The 15,749-nt window shown below is 46.3% G+C and overlaps 1 protein-coding gene across 1 annotated transcript in view; it reads right to left on the bottom strand.

Moving 5' to 3' along the window:
* Window positions 1-15,749, bottom strand: part of LOC115470951 (trafficking protein particle complex subunit 2-like protein) — a 39,667-nt gene that overhangs the window by 20,955 nt on the left and 2,963 nt on the right. Inside the window, exon 2 of the mRNA XM_030204595.1 lies at window positions 8,901-9,073. Within this exon, the coding sequence (XP_030060455.1) occupies window positions 8,901-9,073 (173 nt within the window). The remainder of the gene's footprint in view (window positions 1-8,900; window positions 9,074-15,749) is intronic.

Genomic DNA, 15,749 nt, shown 5'->3' with positions numbered 1-15,749 from the left:
TGCCCACGGTCACAAGGAGCTGCAGTGGGAATTGAACTCAGTTCCCCAGGATCAAATCCACTGCACTAACCACTAGGCTACTCCTCCACTCATTCTACCAATAAGAGCCAACCTCATCAGTGATGTCACAATGGCTTGATTGCCCAATACAGTTCCCCAGGATCAAAGTCCACTGCACTAACCACTAGGCTACTTCTCCACTCATTCCACCAATAAGAGCCAACCTCATCAGTGATGTCACAATGGCTTGATTGCCCGATACTTGGCTCACTTCTGATATTGTGATGTCATAAGGGAAAAGGGAAATGGGACTTGATATACCACCTTTCTGAGGTTTTTTTGCAACTACATTCAAAGCGGTTTACATATATTCAGGTACTTATTTTGTACCAGGGGCAATGGAGGGTTAAGTGACTTGCCCAGAATCACAAGGAGCTGCAATGAGAATCAAACCCAGTTCCCCAGGATCAAAGTCCATTGCACTAACCACTAGGCTACTCCTCCACTAGAATGGTTAGAATTCTGATTCTTTCATTCTTAGACACGGAGGAGGAATATTTGCTGCATTTCTCTGTTTTGGAAGACAGGGCATAAGCAACAGCCAGGTACCACATTATAATTGAAAGGAAGCTAAAAGTATATTATTAGATTCTTGATATACCTCCTTTCTGTGGTACAACCAAAGCGGTTTACATATTACATACAGGCCCTCTGTCTTGCACCTGGGGCAAAGGAGGGTTAGGTGACTTGTATAATTAGCTACTGATCCTGAAAATAAACTCCGTGAAAATCTGCCTCCAGAACCGACTGATCAGCAGTGTGGGTTCTTTACAAGTTCAGTCCCCTAGAAATGTACTTTCTTAAAGAACACGCCTTAGGAATTTGCTCTTTTACTGGAAATTACCTACTGGATAAGTTCATTTCTTATTTACCTTTTGACAAGTGGGTAAGACCTTTCTAAAGATCTATTTCTCTAGCTCTACATAAGTAATGCCACACTGGGAAAAGACCAAGGGTCCATCGAGCCCAGCATCCTGTCCACGACAGCGGCCAATCCAGGCCAAGGGCACCCGGCAAGCTTCCCAAACGTACAAACATTCTATACATGTTATTCCCGGAATTGTGGATTTTTCCAAAGACCATTTAGTAGCGGTTTATGGACCTGTCCTTTAGGAAACCGTCTAACCCCTTTTTAAACTCTGCCAAGCTAACCGCCTTCACCACGTTCTCCAGCAACGAATTCCAGAGTTTAATTACGTGTTGGGTGAAGAAATATTTTCTCTCTGCTGCTCCCCAGTATCTCTCCACACTCGTCCTTCCCTACACCCCTTCCCGTGCACTCCGCTCCATGGATAAATCCTTCTTATCTGTTCCCTTCTCCACTACTGCCAACTCCAGACTTCGCGCCTTCTGTCTCGCTGCACCCTACACCTGGAATAAACTTCCTGAGCCCGTACGTCTTGCCCCATCCTTGGCCACCTTTAAATCTAGACTGAAAGCCCACCTCTTTAACATTGCTTTTGACTCGTAACCACTTGTAACCACTCGCCTCCACCTACCCTCCTCTCTTCCTTCCTGTACACATTAATTGATTTGATTTGCTTACTTTATTTTTTGTCTATTAGATTGTAAGCTCTTTGAGCAGGGACTGTCTTTCTTCTATGTTTGTGCAGCGCTGCGCATGCCTTGTAGCGCTATAGAAATGCTAAATAGTAGTAGTAGTAGTAGTGATAGCCCCAATGGACTGAATTGTGATTTTGTTGCTGGCAGGACTAAGAAGTGTAACAGAAAAACTGCAAAATAGATGTATATATCAAGTGTTCACCTGAATCCAAAATAATATTTCTATCTAAATGGTTCAGTTTAAATTGCATCAAATAAATATAATCAAAGCCAATCAAACATATAAACGACAAGTGACCGACTCACCTGCAAATACGCAGTAGAGTCGGATCGCTGAGAGTGTAGAAGTCCAAGCCCCGCCTCCACCAGCAGTACAGCCCAATAGGGAGGAGGGCTTGGACGGGTGTGGAAATCGGAGGAGGAGGGAGCAGGGAGGGAAGGAGGGGGCAGAACTGAGGGAAACAGACGCTGGGGAGAGGGCAGGGGAGAGAGCAGGGTTGGTGGACGGGGAGGGGGGGGAGGCCATAGGAAAACAAAACAAACTAGCCCGTTGTTACGGGCTTAACGGCTAGTCTTCTAAATAGTGTGAAAAGTGCTTTAGGTGCCCAACTTGTAAATGCAAACGAGCAGGCAACCACCTTTTTTTTTAAATTTATAGAAGTCTTGGGGGCGTTACAAGATGGCCGCCTGAATGCTGCGCGAGGTTGACTGAGAACGCTGAAAACTTTTCCTCTTTGAAATATGCCACACACTAAAAGAAAGGGTGCGACGAAAAGCCTATTGCCGAAGGCAATAACTTCGACCCCAACTCAGCAAACTCTCGATCACTTCTTGCAGAATATCCCACCAGAGACCGGTTTGGCTAGCCCGATGCTAAGCCCCGACGGAGGAGCGTCGGCGCTTCTGGGCTATGAGGTTTCTCTCACGCCGCCGGAGTTGATCCCACCTCCCTGCCCTGCTTTGACCCGAGAAGGGGAAACCCCGCTGGATGCGGAAGGCGCTACTAGGGGGATTTCGTTCGGCAAACTACCTCGGAGTTCTGACGGGGAGGACTCAAAGTCCCAGGAAAATCCAGGAGAGGTTACATTAACGGAAGTCTGGAAAGCGGTTCAAGCTTTGACGATAGCAGTGACTAAATCCACTAATGAATTTGCTACAATCGTGAGTAAACTAGAAAAATTTGATGCCTCATTGGAAAAAATAAAAAACGATACTAACACCCAAACTCAACAGACACAAATTGAAATGAATGGTTTAAAATCTTCAGTAGAAGCTCTAATTAAGGATAAACAAATAATTCACCGGAAAATTGAATTAATGGAGAATAATAATAGACGTTTGAACTTGAGACTTTTGAATTTTCCTATTTCTTCATTGATAAAAGCAGATGAGTTATTTAAATTGTATTTGAAGGAAATTCTGCAGATACCAGCTTCAAATTTACCCCCATATAATAAGATTTATTATATACCTCTGAAAAAAGGTTTGAATACAGGTCCTGCAAGAAACTTACAAGGAGAACCCCAGGAATCCCATGATCTGACTGCATTCCTGGAAGATTCTACTATGGATATAACTGATAGAGGAACATTGTTGGTTCAATTTGTGTTTGAACAAGACTTAAACCATGTCTTTAAACTATACTTCAAAAATTCCACTAAAATGTTTTATGGACAGAAAATATGGATCTACCCAGATGTTGCGAAGGCAACTCAGGATAGAAGGAAACCATTTTTGGACTTAAGAAATGATGTTAGAGCTTTGGGCGCATCGTTTTTGCTAGCTTACCCCTGTAAGTGTAGGATTAACTTTCAGGGGAATAAATATGTTTTCTCCGATCCTTTACAGCTACGATCTTTCCTAGAAATGAAAAAAATCCAGGCACCCGTTTTGTAATAACATCATTTATCAACTAATAGTATAAGTGGGTTTAAAGGCAAGCCGAATTATACAAGAATTTTCTTTTTGATTTAAATGTCTCCTCATGTTTCTTAACGTCTCTCACCAATAGAGGTCTAAGGAAGAATGTATTTCTATCATTTTAGATAGATATATGCAATATAATGTTACATGAGATTGTTGTTTTCTGTTTTTCCTGTGCAAGTTAATGTACTTGTAATTTAAAATCAATAAATAAATACATTAAAAAAAAAAAAAAAAAAATTTTTATAGAAGTCTTTATTAAGTATTGAGAGACATAAGATAAAAAAACAACAAGCCACAAACGACTACTTGAGCAAGTACAATACAACAAAGGTGGAACCCAACCTCCGATAAACCCTAGCAAGAAGCATTTAACTCTCAAAACAAAGACACTGAATGCACAAGTACTTCTAAGATTTCTGACCGGTTTTTATAATTATCTCACCCCACCCCACCCCCCCAGGCAACCAACTTTTCAATCACTGCACACCGGTGCACTGTCAATGAAAATTCAGAAGCTCTGCATTTTTGGATCATCAGTGTATCTATTGATCTTCCGGTGTGTATAATTCTGAGCTGGATATACACACAGCGGAAGAGTCTATATTGAAGATAGTTATTTGTAAAGAGCTTCTGAATTCTCACTGACAGAGCAGCGGTGTGCAGTGATTGAAAAGGTTGTTGCCCTGCTCATTTGCATTTACACACTGGGCACATAAAACTTTTTCACACAATTTAGAAGATTGTTTTTGATTGTATTTCTTTGATGTAATTTAAACCGAGAACCACTTAAGGAGGGGGAAAAAAAGGACAAAGGAAGCGCCAAGGTCGGAGTCTTTTTCAGCTGGTGAGGTGTGGTTTAGTCTGGTGACACACGCCCCCTGCCTCTGCCTAATGGAACTGCTGATTGAGAAACTGACATATCCATAGAGAATGACATAGGGACGGGGACAGAGCCCGTGAGGATGGGGACAAACTTTGGCCCCGTGCCACTTTCCACTTTGAAGCCTGTTAATGAACTGGACTGTTATTTATGTTTGATTGATGCAGATGACAATATATATATATTATATATATATATATATATATACTAGCCGTTGAGCACGTGAAAACGGGCTACTTTTGGAATGGGGGGGTTTCCGAGCCCCCCCCCCGGAGTCGCCGCCACCGCCCCTCCACCCAGCCCGAGCAGCACTGTAAACTTACATCAGCACGCAGCAGCAGGCACATCAGCAAAGCTGCCATCGGGGCGGGCTTCCTTCTCTGCCTGTGTCCTGCCCTCGTGTGACGTAACGTCGGCGAGGGCGGGACAAAAGCAGAGAAGGAAGCCTGACGGCAGCTTTGCTGATGTGCCTGCTGCTGCGTGGTGATGTAAGTTCACAGTGCTCGGGCCAGATGGAGGGGCGGCGGCGGCAACTCCGGGGGAGAGGTTCAGACGTCTGCAGTATGCCAGTAGAGATTTCCCTCTCTGTCCCGCCCCCATCATCACGTATTGAAGCGGGGGCGGGGCAGAGAGGGAAGTCTCTATTGTGCATTTGCGAGTGAGTACGGTCACTCGCCGTTTATATGTTTGATTTTTTGGGGGGGTGGGGAGGGGGGAACAAGCAAACATGCTGGTCACAGCTAGCAAACTTTGCATGGGGGATCCTGTACAACCTGCTACCAGCACATTTTCTAAGAAGACGTCTTCTATTGCAGAAGGGACTGTGGAAGACAGGAGAGCTAGACTGAATCCTGAGATTGTTGATGACTTCTTATTCATCCACAGATTAAAAAATCATAACAGTGCTTCATAGGGCATATTTCTCCCCTCTAGGGCATACAGAACGGGTTGTATTTTGAACTTCTGGACATTTTAACATGGTGGATTACAATTCCTTGGGGTAGTAGAAGTCAGCTATTGTTGGGGTTGGAAGGGTAGAGGGTGGTGGTGGAAGGGTTTATTCTAGTTGGTCATTATTATTGTTTTCTATTTGTAATTTATACACAACAGTTGCACAGCATATTGTTACTTTTTATACTTTAATACAAAGATTTAAATATAAAATCATAAGTGTTCGAGGCTTCTGCAGATGAGAACAGAGCCCACGGGGATAGAGCAGGGAGGGGGACAGAACCCACGGGGAAAGGGATGGGGATGGAGACAGAACCCACGGGGGCAAATTTTATCCCTGTGTCATTCTCTACATATCCATTAAGGGGTGACAGCGCCAACTATGACTTCAGTCGAAAAAAATTTCTGGCTCATTTCCTTGCTCTGAATAAGGCTCTGGTTACCTATGTGCTGACAAAGCATCTGATGAAGTAGACTCTGGTCCTCGAAAGCTCGTGCCTCAATAAAATGGTTAAGTCTAGAAGATGCCGCTTGTTTCTGTCAATTCGTTTTGTGTACTGGCATGCACAGCTGGTTAATAAGCATTCATTCACCAGCTTAGATTCCAAACTCTACAGCAAGTGACACCTTTCTTAAGAAATCTAAAATATTTTTTAAATGATCCATTTTTGTCATAAAAACTCATATTTGTGGAACAAGCGATATAATGGTTCTTCTGATATTTCTCAGGTTGCTCAGGAGAAAAAAAATCATAAATCTGTCCTAGAATATCAGAAAGGGAGGTGCTGAGTGTCTTCATTTGGAAGGATGTGATCTCTCTTTTTTGAATCTAGGCCACTGGATGTTTTCCTAAAGGATAAAAAGTCATTCTGACACAGACTTTTTTTACTTGAAGTGACAGAGGGTTTTTTTCCTTTGTTTCCCAGTCCATTTGCTCTGTTTCTTGGATTATTATTCTCCTTTTTATCATTACTGAAAAGGTCTTCCCTCACTTCCTTCTGTGCAATGTATTAATTTTCCTCTGATAATTCTTCGTTCTCTATTTGTTCCTGCTTTCAAAATGATACTATTATTTGAAAAATACTGGGCTGGGGATTGCTTTCAGTGTCAGGTGCTGGCCCAACAGCGTTAAAGGGAAAGACGAACAAGACGTGGAACGGCAAGAACAGAGCTGAACCCTGGCCTGAAGGATCCACATTAAAACAGCTAATACCAGAACGTGGTACTTATTCCTCAACAGTATGAAAAAAGGTAGAAGCAAAGTACAGACCAGGGGCATAGCCAGACCTCACCGTGGGAGGGGGCCAGAGCACAAGGTTGGGGTACATTTTGAGTGCCACCCCACCTTGCCTCCCCCCACCACCACACTTCACTTCCTCGACCTCCCCCACCGCCTCGCCTCCTCACAAATACCTCCGACAGCCAAAGCCTTCTTCAGCGCGGTCTCCAGCGCAGCTACGTTCGCTGCCTGCCCCCTGCTCTTCTTTCTTCTTGCTCCTCCTGTGAGCAAGGGGGCAGGCAGCGAACGCAGCTGCGCCGGAGACCGCTCAGCGTCAGTGTGCACAGGAGCAAGAAGAAAGAAGAGCAGCAGGCAGGCAGCGAGCGCGGCTGCGCCAGAGACCGCTCAGCGTCAGTGTGCACAGGAGCAAGAAGAAAGAAGAGCAGCAGGCAGGCAGCGAGCGCGGCTGCGCCAGAGACCGCTCAGCGTCAGTGTGCACAGGAGCAAGAAGAAAGAAGAGCAGCAGGCAGGCAGCGAGCGCGGCTGCGCCAGAGACCGCTCAGCGTCAGTGTGCACAGGAGCAAGAAGAAAGAAGAGCAGCAGGCAGGCAGCGAGCGCGGCTTCGCCAGAGACCGCTCAGCGTCAGCGCGTACAAGAAGAGCAAGAAGAAAGAAGAGCAGGGAGCAGACAGCGAACGCGACTGCGCCGGAAACCGCTCAGCATCAGCGTGCACACGAGGAGCAAGAAGAAAGAAGAGTAGGGGGCAGGCTGCGAACGCGGCTGCGCCGGAGACCGCTCAGCGTCAGCGTGTACAAGAGGAGCAAGAAGAAAGAAGAGCAGGGGGCAGGCAGCGAGCGCGGCTGCGCCAGAGACCGCTCAGCGTCAGTGTGCACAGGAGCAAGAAGAAAGAAGAGCAGCAGGCAGGCAGCGAGCGCGGCTGCGCCAGAGACCGCTCAGCGTCAGTGTGCACAGGAGCAAGAAGAAAGAAGAGCAGCAGGCAGGCAGCGAGCGCGGCTGCGCCAGAGACCGCTCAGCGTCAGTGTGCACAGGAGCAAGAAGAAAGAAGAGCAGCAGGCAGGCAGCGAGCGCGGCTTCGCCAGAGACCGCTCAGCGTCAGCGCGTACAAGAAGAGCAAGAAGAAAGAAGAGCAGGGAGCAGACAGCGAACGCGACTGCGCCGGAAACCGCTCAGCATCAGCGTGCACACGAGGAGCAAGAAGAAAGAAGAGTAGGGGGCAGGCTGCGAACGCGGCTGCGCCGGAGACCGCTCAGCGTCAGCGTGTACAAGAGGAGCAAGAAGAAAGAAGAGCAGGGGGCAGGCAGCGAGCGCGGCTGCGCCAGAGACCGCTCAGCGTCAGTGTGCACAGGAGCAAGAAGAAAGAAGAGCAGCAGGCAGGCAGCGAGCGCGGCTGCGCCAGAGACCGCTCAGCGTCAGCGCGTACAAGAAGAGCAAGAAGAAAGAAGAGCAGGGAGCAGACAGCGAACGCGACTGCGCCGGAAACCGCTCAGCATCAGCGTGCACACGAGGAGCAAGAAGAAAGAAGAGTAGGGGGCAGGCTGCGAACGCGGCTGCGCCGGAGACCGCTCAGCGTCAGCGTGTACAAGAGGAGCAAGAAGAAAGAAGAGTAGGGGGCAGGCTGCGAACGCGGCTGCGCCGGAGACCGCTCAGCGTCAGCGTGTACAAGAGGAGCAAGAAGAAAGAAGAGCAGGGAGCAGACAGCGAACGCGACTGCGCCGGAAACCGCTCAGCATCAGCGTGCACAAGAGGAGCAAGAAGAAAGAAGAGTAGGGGGCAGGCTGCGAACGCGGCTGCGCCGGAGACCGCTCAGCGTCAGCGTGTACAAGAGGAGCAAGAAGAAAGAAGAGCAGGGAGCAGACAGCGAACGCGACTGCGCCGGAAACCGCTCAGCATCAGCGTGCACAGTAGGAGCAAGAAGAGCGAAGAGCAGGAGGCAGGCAGCGAACGCGGCTGTGCCGGAGATCGCTCAGTGTCAGCGTGAACAGGAGGATCAAGAAGAAAGAAGAGCAGGGGGCAGGCTGTGAACGCGGCTGCGCCAGAGACCGCTCAGCGTGAATAGGAGGATCAAGAAGAAAGAAGAGCAGGGGGCAGGCTGCGAACGCGGCTGCGCCGGAGACGGCACTGAAGAAGGCTTCGGCTGGCGGGGGTTGGGGACCCCTTGCCAGCCAAACCAGGGGCCCAGACAAAATTTGCGGTGTCCCAGGCCCCCCGTAGCTACGCCCCTGGTACAGACAGAGGAGGCAGCACATGTCCCTAGACAAGGCCTGTCCTCAGGAAGGATACACTTTATAATCTTCAGTGGGATAAAGCAGCCCTAAGTAGAGCTCTCTCTGATCCACCAGTGCCTTTCCCATGGCGGAGATTTTTTCATCCACAACATCAAGCGAGGTGTGAACAGTGTAATGGAACTTCAATTCGTTCTCTGTCGGGATGCTTCGAATATAGAGAGGATAATTCTAAAAAGAAGCACAAGGTGTTTTAGCTGGTTTCCTCTATGCCCAGGACATTCAAAAGCACATTTAGGTCAAGGAAACTGGAGTAAAACAGAAAGCAGTGTGACTTGACACTAAAGCGCCACAAACTCCAATCCTTAGCTACTGCTGTAGAAACTCAGCAATTTCTCTCGGATCAAGGGGTTCCAGTCACTCCATGACAAAATATGTTCAATTATTTAGACACTTACAGATTAAATTAATCTGAAATTAGAGTAACATAGTTAATGATGGCAGATAAAGACACGCATGGTCCATCCAGACTACCCAAAAGTCACATTCATTATCATAGTAACATAGTAGATGGTGGCAGATAAAGACCAGTACGGTCCATCCAGTCTGCCCAACAAGATAAACTCATTACATATAGTATGAGGTGATACATCACATGTATACCTGATCTTGACTTATCCTTGCCTTTTTTAGGGAATAGACCATGGAAGTCTGCCCAAAACTGGCCTTGTTCTAAAATTTCTGAAGTTGTTGTCAAAGCACCCGAGAAGCTCCACTCTGGACCTTCCAAATCTACTCGGCCTCCATCAGGTTACAGACCTTAGATGTCAGCCCAGACCCAGTTTTCCTATCCTGTTTCCCCGAAAGTAAGACATCCCCCGAAAATAAGACCTAGTAGAGGTTTTCCTGAATTGGTAGATATAAGGCCTCACCCAAAAGTAAGACCTAGCAAATTTTTGTTTGAAAGCAGGGCCGCCGAGAGCCGGACAAGGCCGCCCCCCCCCACACCCGAGGTCGCCGGGCCCCCCCTCCACCCACCCTCCGTCTCTCCTGGAACTACCCTTAAACGCCTCCTTTCACCTTCGCAGCAAGCTGCAGCAGGGCAGACCTCTCCTTCCTTCCATGCCCCGCCCTCGCGGACGTTACGTCAGGCGAAGGTGGGACACGGAAGGAAGGAGTAGCCTGCCCTGCTGCTGTTTGCTGCAAAGGTGAAAGGAGGCGTTTAAGGTTAGTTCCGGGAGCGACGGAGGACGGGGGGGGGCAGGCCAACCCTGATCCAACCCCGATGTTTCCCCAAAAAATAAGACAGACCCTGAAAATAAGACCTAGCACATTTTGGGGGGGCAAAAATTAATATAAGACACTGTCTTATTTTCGGGGAAACACGGTACCTAATCTCTCCTAAGCTTCTTTGGATCTGATCCTTTCGCTGCAACGGGCCCCCCAGCTGATGAGATAAGGGCCTGAATGATGTAATTCCTGACCAGTGATGATGTGTATATATATATATATATCTTTCTTATTTTACTTTTCTATAGTCTTCCTTTAGTAATGTACTCGACAAGTGTATTTCTTAATCATTGTGTAGTTGGAACAATAATGGCTTATACACTCTCCAATTCAAGTGCAAATAAAGAGTTTCATTTGCCCAATACGAATCTAAAAGAATCTGTAGTATTTTAGTCTTTGAGCAGTCTGTGGTGATCAAGTGAGCAGGGCTGCAATACCGAAGCAATACACTGTTTCAAAGGTTTTTTGTCCACCACACAGTATAAAGTAAAACAGAAGGGTATTCTTTCTGACAGTTGGCTGAACACTTGTGGAGTTCCTCAGGGCTCTCCCTTATCACCCACTGTATTTAATGTTTATTAGATTTTGAGGAGTCTGTCATGCGGGCCAGTTAAAGAGGTTATAGCACTAGGCTGACAAAGCAAATGTAGAGTGCGGCAAAGGGTAGTACTAAATGAGGTTCATCGAGGTGTGCCACAGGGACTGATTCTGGGTCTCGTTCTTTTTAACATTTTTTGTGATATTGCAGAAGAGCTGTTGGGTAAGGCTTGCCTTTCTGCAGATGATGCCAAAATCTGCAAGAGGGTAGACACTCCAGATAGTGCGGATACCAAGAGGAGGGATTTAGTGAAGCTTGAAAAATGGTTTAAAATTTAGCAGCTAAGATCTAATGCTAATTGAGCTGCAGAAAATCCAAGGGAGCAGTACAGTGCATTGTTTGAAGGACTGCTTTGCATGAAAGAGGCACGAGACGGGAGGCGGAGTTAGCTCTGCAGAACACAGGAACAGGAAGGGAGGGGGACCGGGGCAGCCAGCTAGCATTTTGCTTTTTCGGGGGGGGGGGGGGGGGGGGGGCGGCGGAAGGTGGGGGGGAGCGGGGGGGGGGGGGGGGGGCAAGGCCGTCCATACAGGACGCTCCTGATGAGCGCCCTTGCCCCCTCCCGATCCTTTGTTTTTGGATTTTGCTGACCGGGTAGCCACGTGGCTTTTTTTTTTTTGTTTGTTTTTACGTTTGCAGCATGCGCAGAGCAGCCAGCAAAACGCTTGGCTGCTCTGCGCATGATTTAGGGGCCGATTACCGATGTGTATTGTGATTCTTTGATACATTGTACGTTTGAATACCGATCTGAGCATGTGTGACTTTTTTTTTTTGTGCATTCTTCGTTTTTTTAAAAATCGTTAGGGACTTTAACGATTTTGATTTTTTTTACGTTTGGTTGCTGCATCTGCCTCTTAGAGGTGATTGGCCAAACAAGTAGAAAAGGCAGCAGAGAAAGCTAGAAGGCTGCTTGGGTGCATAGGGAGAGGAATAGAAAGTAGGAAAAAGGAGAAGATGACGTCCCTGTATAAGACTCTACTAAATATCCCTAACTTTACCCTACCCCTCTCAGAAACTTTGAAAATTTTAGGAGTTACAACTGATCAAAACCTTACATTAGAAACCATGCAAAAAAACACAACAAAGAAAAAGTTTTATTCAATGTGGAAGCTCAAAAGAATTAATCCTTTCTTCCCAAGAGAAGCATTCTGCAGACTGGTTCAATCATTGGTATTATGGCAGCTAGACTATTGCAATGCTACCATCTACGCTGGGAGCAGAGAACAAATGATCAAAAAACTCCAAACTGCACAAAACACGGCAGCCAGAATCATATTTGACAAAACTACATTGGCTTCCATTAAGAGAGCGCATTGCCTTCAAAGTTTGCTCAAAGACCCCTGAGGCAGACCTTTTTGGCCAAAACACGGCCGTGTCGGGTCATTTTTTATGTAAATTTCGTCATTTTTATGTGAATAAACAGATTTGGTATCCTCATACTATTTCCTCACTTTTTTTTCCATATCTTCAAAGTTTGCACCATTGTTCACACCATCACACACAGTGAAGCTCCGGGGTATATGTCAGACCTCATCAACGTACCAACCAGGAATTCTAACAGCTCATCTCGTACGTTCCTGAAACTCCACTATCCCAACTGTAAGGAAACATACGCATCTAGCTTCTCCTACATATGCATGCAAATTTGGAATGAATTACCAAAATCCATAAAATAACCCACAACTTAGTGAATTTCCGTAAATTATTGAAAACCTATTTATTTAAGAAAGCATGCAATAATACTCCATCCTAAATGCCAATTAACAATTGTACCTATGCAAATGTATTCATTAAGCCTTAATTGTTTTTTGCTAAAGTATCTTGATTTGTAGTTTTAATGTTCCTAATTGTTGAAGATAATCTTTTATGAACGAAATTAACCTAATACCTTTCAATTTTTTTTTTTGTTACATTTGTACCCTGCACTTTCCCACTCATGGCAGGCTCAATGCGGTTTATATGGGGCAATGGAGGGTTAAGTGACTTGCCCAGAGTCACAAGGAGCTGCCTGTGCCTGAAGTGGGAATCAAACTCAGTTCCTCAGTTCCCCAGGACCAAAGTCCACCACCCTAACCACTAGGCCACTCCTCCACTGGAGATTGGAGATTCTACATGGAATGTTGCTACTATTTGAGATTCTACATGGAATGTTCCTATTCCACTAGCAACATTCCATGTAGAAGTTGGCCCTTGCAGATCACCAATGTGGCCGCGCAGGCTTCTGCACGTACGTGCAGGACGTCAGACTCACAGAAACAGAAGCCTGCGCAGCTTTCTACATGGAATGTTGCTAGTGGAATAGCAACATTCCATGTAGAATCTCCAATAGTATGTTACATTTGTACCCTGCGCTTTCCCACTCATGGCAGGCTCAATGCGGCTTACATGGGGCAATGGAGGGTTAAGTGACTTGCCCAGAGTCACAAGGAGCTGCCTGTGCCTGAAGTGAGAATCAAACTCAGTTCCCCAGGACCAAAGTCCACCACCCTAACCACTAGGCCACTCCTCCACTGTTGCTACTATTGGAGATTCTACATGGAATGTTGCTATTCCACTAGCAACATTCCATGTAGAAGTCGGCCCTTGCAGATCACCAATGTGGCCGCGCAGGCTTCTACATGGAATGTTGCTAGTGGAATAGCAACATTCCAAGTAGAATCTCCAATAGTAGTAACATTCCATGTAGAATCTCCAATAGTAGCAACATTCCATGTAGAATCTCCAATAGTAGCAACATTCCATGTAGAATCTCCAATAGTATCTATTTTATTTTTGTTACATTTGTACCCTGCGCTTTCCCACTCATGGCAGGCTCAATGCGGCTTACATGGGGCAATGGAGGGTTAAGTGACTTGCCCAGAGTCACAAGGAGCTGCCTGTGCCTGAAGTGGGAATTGAACTCAGTTCCTCAGGACCACAAGTCCACCACCCTAACCACTAGGCCACTCCTCCACTATTATAAGTTAAAATTTCCTTCCTGTAACCAAATTCACTCTGTATCCTCTACCTTAACTACGTATTTCTCTTCTCCGGAACTGGTATTCACCATTTACGGATCTATGTAAGCCACATTGAGCCTGCAAATAGGTGGGAAAATGTGGGATCAGTGCCGTAGCGAGGTCAGCTGACACCCGGGGCGGATTGCCGCTGTACTGCCCCCCCCCGGGTGCAGCATGGTGCACCCTGCCCCCTCTGGAACGCACCCTCCCCCCTCCGAAGCACACCCCCCCCCCCCCCCCCCGGAGCGCATACTTACATAGGAAAGCTGCAAGAGACGGGCGGGAGGGCCGAACCGCCGAGTCATTCCGTGTCAAGTGGACCAATTTTAAAGGTCGTCCCCACCTCACCATCTCAGATTTTGATGAAATTTGGTACATAGTTTCTTTATGATAAAAAAACTAAGCTGTGCAAAATTTTAGTTCAAAAGACTAAAAATTGGAGGTTCTAGGGGACCTCAAGTAAATGGTTGCAAAATGTCGCCTGAGCAAAAATGACATTTTGGGCCAACTTCCAGAAGCTGTAAAACTGGAAGTTTTAGTAGTACAAGGGGGATATTTGGAGAACCTGCACTACTTTTAGGGCTTAATGAACTGGCAAAACCCCATGTTCCTAGTTCTCTTACTTTTTGAATGGTTTAGGCTCAAACTTTGCCAAAAAAACGGCAAAAATCAATTTACAGCGATGTTGAGGCTGCTGTAGTTTCTAAACTAGTTGGCCTTTCAGGTTGATTTTTGGTAGGTGTACTAAATGCACGGCTGTAATGAGGCATTCCAATTTGCAGCACTTTCCTTCAAGTGGTTGAAAAATTATAAGCGTTCAAAGTTGGTATAAAAAGCATTTTTGCCCATTTTGGGCTATCTTTGATGCCCTTGATCTCCAGTGGGACAGCTTCAATATTCTTTCTTTTAGCACCATTAGAAAGAGCAGATTTCCTTCTATCAGAATATGTAGTTTTCATTTTGGAGTCTCTTCATATAAGGATTGCAAAAATGCCCTCAAATGTTTGCGGGCAGCAGCCTGTGATTTCTTCACTACACCCTTGATACAAGTGTAGTAAAAGTGATTCTTCTTTCAAAAAGCACCAATTTTTTAAAATAAAGAACACATTATGTTATAAAACTGTATTTAAGAAAACTAAAAAACAGGAATGTTTTTTAGGATGTGGAAGGATGAGGCCAGGTTTCATAACAGGTTTAAAGAAAACTGCAGTCAGTTAGGATGACCGACTTGGCCAATTATGACTGGTGGACCCTGTTGCAAGGCGTCTGAGTGTCTGTTGCTGGTGTTTCTTCACCCTTGCTACAGTTTGACCTCTTAGTGAACTGTAGGCATCAAAGTAAGCCTAGCAACAGACACTCAGGAGCCAGGAGGTACCAGAAGATGGCGGCGTAACAGGCAGCGCGGAAAGTCGCTCCAAGAACCGACCTGAGAGGAAAACTATTGCTGACAAAATGCCCCATACTAAAAGGAAGGGGTTGACAAGGATAGTTCCCCCACCTACCTCAACTCCTTCATCGACTCAGACGGGACTTGAGCGTTTTTTTCGCGCCGATTTCCCAAACAGGCAGAGATGTGGATCCCATAGCGGGGCTCCTTGGGGAAGTGGAGGACCTGCTGGGAGATGATGTATCTCTCTCTCCACCATCGATTAGTGAACCGCCTTGCCCAGCGTTGTTGACGAGTACCGATGTGGATCAACGCCCTACCGGAAACGTTTCGGGTGAGATCCACGGTGAGGGTCGGAAAGTTCCACAGAAGACGCTGGGAGCAGAGGCAGGGACCTCAAAGAGAACGCAAGAGGTAAATCTCGAAATGATTTGGGTAAAGCTGAACAGGATGGATATGACTTTACAACAGGCATCGGGAGAAGTCAGTAACTTTAATAAGAGATTTGGTGAGTTAAATGCAAAGGTAGACCTGATAAAAGAAAAAATAGCTGGAAAAATGACTGTTATTCAAAAGAATGTTGATTCTCTTCAAGAATTTAAAATAAATGTGGTGAAAGATAATGTTGAACTT

Source organism: Microcaecilia unicolor, chromosome 5 (assembly GCF_901765095.1).
Source record: "Microcaecilia unicolor chromosome 5, aMicUni1.1, whole genome shotgun sequence".
Lineage (NCBI taxonomy): Eukaryota > Metazoa > Chordata > Amphibia > Gymnophiona > Siphonopidae > Microcaecilia > Microcaecilia unicolor.
The sequence above is the reverse complement of the archived record's forward strand: the minus strand, read 5'-3'. Positions and strand labels throughout refer to the sequence as shown.